We start from the raw sequence: 5,000 nt of genomic DNA on the forward strand, positions 1-5,000 counted from the left end.
AAGCTACAATCTTGGACAAAAATGTTAAGAAAAATGCACGTTGTATGTTTAATTTTAGAATACTTCTCTCTAAAGCCCGGTTCACTCAAGATACTCTCCCCTCCCCCCAAAAAAAACAAAGTTGAAGTGTGGCCCGAACATTTTTGCTGCCTACTAAACAACATTGACCAGGGAGAGGTGGGGTTAGGGGTCACCATGGTGCCAAATACGCAGGGTGGGTCTCCTGTGTGTAAGAAAGAGCAAAATTCTTAACACTTTTTGTCCAAGATTGTAGCCGTACGGTTTGTAATCTGCACTGGCCAAGTCTTTGGCACTCTAAAGTATTGTTTCTTGACTTCGTATTGCATTATCTTCTTGCTATCTGTTAGGCATTTCAAAACCCAAATTACTGATCGAGTTTCTTGAGGTATCGTCATCAAGTTCGATAGTAATGTTATTCTGAGAGCGACGACAGTTTTGCTGGCAACGATTAAGTCTTTCAACCCACGCCACCAGAGCATCAACAACTGCTGACATGAAACACAATCCAGCGATAAGAAGACCATTTGGCTGCTCCGACGTAGTCATTTGAGTTGGAATGAAATCTCCAAAGCCCACTGTCGTAAACGTAATAAACCAAACGTACAGTCCTTGCCAAATGTTCCACTCATCCTCGACTATTGATATGGAGGCTGCTATGAAGATTATAGTGACTAAGGCGATGAAGTTGAGCAACAAGAGTTTCAATTCCAAATGTGATATCTCGGTATTTTTTCGGATGCACTTTTCAAACTTAGTCAGGAGGCATTTAAGAAGGCTATTGTTACCTGAACCACATGATTTAAGAGTAAGAAGAATCAGGGGTATTCCAAATAGGGCATACCCAATGGTGACCATTTGCCCTGTAAAGGTACGCGGCGAAATATTTCCGTACCCTGGGAATAAACATAAGACAAAGATATGAGTGAAACTGAAATGTGTCACGAAAAAGAAGTTTTCAGTGTCAGTACATTTGTAATGCCTTTAGTTATTTTAGGCCAAATCTTCATTATTATGGGAAGACCCTCCTAAACTTCCCAGACTGATAACGACGATTCTATAGGACAAAATTAATACAGATTTCACAACTGCCTCAAACTCGTGCTACTATAGGATGACGTGAAAGGAGTCCTGTCGGCAGTAGTGCAGTATTCATAATTTTCTGCGATTTCTGAGTGTCCTCATAAAACAGTGCAATTTTTTCGAAAACTGCTTGGAGTTCTGCCTCCTCTGTCCTCTCCTTTCCAAGACTTTTGTCCAGGATTTAAGTTAATCACTTGGTGAAAAGAGCAATTTCGGAAAACAAACAACGTATTGAGACCTTGAAAAGAAAGGGGATTAGCACTCTAAATGTAAAAAAACTGTTTTCCCTTAATTATGATGCTGTTGATCGACGAAAGATTGGATTTTGGATTTTACTTTTCTAAACAGCAGTTTAAGGCCTCACTAGAACAGTTTTATATCGCTGAATAGTGGCACCTTTGTATTTTGCTTTGAACAACATGCTTTGTTGGTGAAAAAAACACGTACCTTTAAAGTTTCTGAATACAAAAACGTAACAATCGCCTTAAAAGTGGTTTTCTCCTTGTCCGATCGCCATAAAATTTTCACCAGTAATTGGCTATGGATTGAAATTTGTGAAAATGTAGTTTGAAGTAAAATCGATATTACTATGACAACAGTGAACAAAAAACTTTGAAATTGATAAAAGTCGAATTTTGTGTGATCTAGACCTGCTACTGAAAATCCAACACTAGGAACTTAAAGTCTGGTGTTTAGCAAACAATCTCCTTAAGAAGTGAAACATTCTGTCAATTTCTCTCATTGTCACTCGTATAACAGTGGTATAATAGTACTACCTTACTTCTTGAAAATTTAATCATTGAATGCTACGTAGAAACAGTACGAGTAACAGTACGTGTCACAGTTTACTAGTACCATACTCAGGATTGTTACCAATCAAAGGACTTTTTTGTCTAACTAAATCAACTTATATTTTGACGTTTTTGTCAACGTAAAGTGTTGTTGGTTATCTTGACTCCTAGCCCATTCTCCGAGACCCAGGGCGTTTAGGCGGGACGGGAAAAGGACGGTAAAAGTTTTTAATCGCCATTTAGCTTACCTCTGAGGACACCCCTCGCCCTGATTATGCATCTAGTTCACGCCCCATCTACTCGTACTATCTAATCTAAAAAAGAACGTATCTCACTAATTAGCCTGTTCCAGGCTCCAAGATAGTGTTAAAAAGTTGTTCAGTAAAAAGAAATGCAAAAAACTGGCGAGGGCTGGGGAGAGACGGGGCATTTTCCATTTTTCCCGCCGCCACCGCCCCCTTTTCCCAAGTCGCGTGCGTCTTATTTTCGCTTCGGTCGTTTTAATACGTCCCCACTGTACTATCTGAGAGCCTGGCACGGGCTACTCTCTAACAAGATCGTTCAAGATCCCCCAAGATCCAAAATTTTTGTTGATTTAGTACTTTTTTTCCATTAAGGATATGGCCATATAACACCAAAAACTCGTCTTGGGCAAATATTCACCGTCATATACTGCCTCGTTGGTCTTCCCATTTGCATGATATTCCTCAAAACGCTGGGGAAAATAATTGCAAAGACTGTTAAAAGGCTCGTTCGTTTCTTTGAGACAATAATCCTTGGGAAAAAAAGACCTCGCAAACTGAAAACGAAAAGCTTTGTATTAACATTTCTGTTGATGATCTGCACTCTATGTCTTGGAGGAGTAACCCAAGTATATCTGGAAGGCTGGACTTTTGTAGAAGGGATCTACGCATACTTTGCGACGCTTTCAACAATTGGCTACGGTGACTACATTCCTGGGTGAAAGACAGTAAGAATAGCTGATAAAAAGTCAGGAATTGATGACAATATTGATTTATGGATAGTTGTATCCATCTTGGCGTTACCTAGTCTGGCAGGACTTTGTGTGGTCAGTGGAGTACTTAATTCACTCGTTGATGCTCTTGATGAATTAAAGATTCATTTTTATGTCCGTAAAGAATGTCTCAAATGTGAAACGAAAACATCTACGAAACACGAAGGACTGCATGAAGAGGGAAATTTGTTCATCGAAGACCCAAATAAAAGAGTTGACCAAAACGTTGGCGTCACATTGGTTGAGAAAAGGATCAGATCAGTTACCTTATGAGAGACCTCATGGGTTCATTATCCTAAAGAATATGTAACTTCCAGGACGTATTAGCGAGATGTAGCATAATATCTTAAAAGAGTTCGGCCAACTTTTTCAGCCTGTCGGTAGAGAAGGCTCGATTGATAGCTTGCTTCCATCCCTTAAGGACCTGACCTGGGAGAACGACGGAGTGCCTGACCTGGGAGAACGACGGAGTGCCTGACCTGGGAGAACGACGGAGTGCCTGACCTGGGAGAACGGCGGAGTGCCTGACCTGGGAGAACGGCGGAGTGCCTGACCTGGGAGAACGACGGAGTGCCTGACCTGGGAGAACGACGGAGTGCCTGACCTGGGAGAACGGCGGAGTGCCTGACCTGGGAGAACGGCGGAGTGCCTGACCTGGGAGAACGACGGAGTGCCTGACCTGGGAGAACGGCGGAGTGCCTGACTTGGGAGAATGGCGGAAATCACGCCTATCCGTCGAGTTATGGCTCTGTCAACTTTTTAGACACTAAAATACTTGCATGTATATTTCCATATCTTTCTTAGAAATATTACCTTTCTGCTAAGTTATTTTAGAGGCTGCTGTAGTGGCAGGAAAGTTATTCTTAGTGATTTGAAACATTTTTGCGTGGCAATATTTAGTTAAGTCTTTTGCAGATCGTTTATAAAATTAGTAAAACTCAGGATCGGGAGACCATGGGCCCCTGTAAGGCTTCGATTCAGTATCAGGTTGGCCTGTCTATCCTGTATGTGTTCTATCCCTAATTTCATGCCTTTTAGTTTCCATACTACAAGTGAAGTTGCCTTTACTCTTTTATCGGCCATCCCTCAGATTAACAAGACATTTGTGAGAACCTTAAGCGTGCTACGAGCGCCAGATTTCAAAAGATGATTAACAACTGAAGTCAAAACAAAGAGAAGAGGGTCCACTGTTCAGCAGTGTTTAGGTGGCTCACAGTTTTGACGTTTTTGCTCAAACTAACCACTACCTCAAGAAAAAAATAGTTTGACAGATATTTATCACTTTTCATTACCGCAGTGCGCAGGGGACTCGAGATTTTTTCTTTGTGCCACTAAACATTTTTGTTGACTGGGAGACTGGTTTAATTTTCGGAAATATGTCTTAAATTACGCATGCCACTTTTCAAGAAACAGATCTGTGGAAAAATATAAAGATGTGTGGTTTACATCATTAACGGTTAACGATAAATTAGAGGTGCTCTAATATAACGTGTACCAGCGTGTACATTTCTTCCCCACATGTTGTCCACTTTGCGTCAAATGACAGCTAAGGTCGCTTACATGACGTGTTAATAGTATAATTGCATTTCGACCATTTTCAAGAAATTTTCAGAAGCAATGTTATTTAAAAAAATACTCATAAATTGGGAAAAATATGTTGTTCAGTTGGATGGGTAAATTTAATCACAAGCAAAGCCTTTTTTCAGGGTAAATGTATCGTCGAATCGAAAGGGTTTGACTGGGATTGAATTCAGTCTTATGTGAAATATGGGGTTGACCGACCTAGACACAATGGATTGCAAAGTAGGATACAGGACATAATTATTTTTAGCAATATTCGGCGCTTCACCATTTAGGTGAGTGAAAGGCATCTGAAAACAGAGGCGTTCCTGGGCATTTTCCAGCTTTAAGCCCGCTACCCGAATGTTGCTGATATACGCTTATTAATTTACATCGGTACAAGAGCCTGGTTTTAAAGGGCGTAAAATAACTTTAGTTTGACCTTTAAGTTACAATCACTTTACGTAAATGTTATAATTCCCTACTTCTATACAATATCATGATGAACGCAAAGACAAAGCTGTATTAGCATG

General features: G+C 40.5%; 1 protein-coding gene and 1 pseudogene across 1 annotated transcript in view; one reads left to right on the forward strand and one right to left on the reverse strand.

The window, feature by feature from the left end:
• Positions 1-357: 357 nt before the first annotated feature.
• Positions 358-5,000, reverse strand: part of LOC140932276 (potassium channel subfamily K member 3-like) — a 73,357-nt gene continuing 68,714 nt past the window's right edge. Inside the window, exon 2 of the mRNA XM_073381898.1 lies at positions 358-914. Coding sequence (XP_073237999.1) covers positions 358-914 — 557 coding nt within the window. The remainder of the gene's footprint in view (positions 915-5,000) is intronic.
• On the forward strand, positions 940-3,180 carry LOC140929979 (potassium channel subfamily K member 4-like; annotated as a pseudogene).

Source organism: Porites lutea, chromosome 3 (assembly GCF_958299795.1).
Source record: "Porites lutea chromosome 3, jaPorLute2.1, whole genome shotgun sequence".
Lineage (NCBI taxonomy): Eukaryota > Metazoa > Cnidaria > Anthozoa > Scleractinia > Poritidae > Porites > Porites lutea.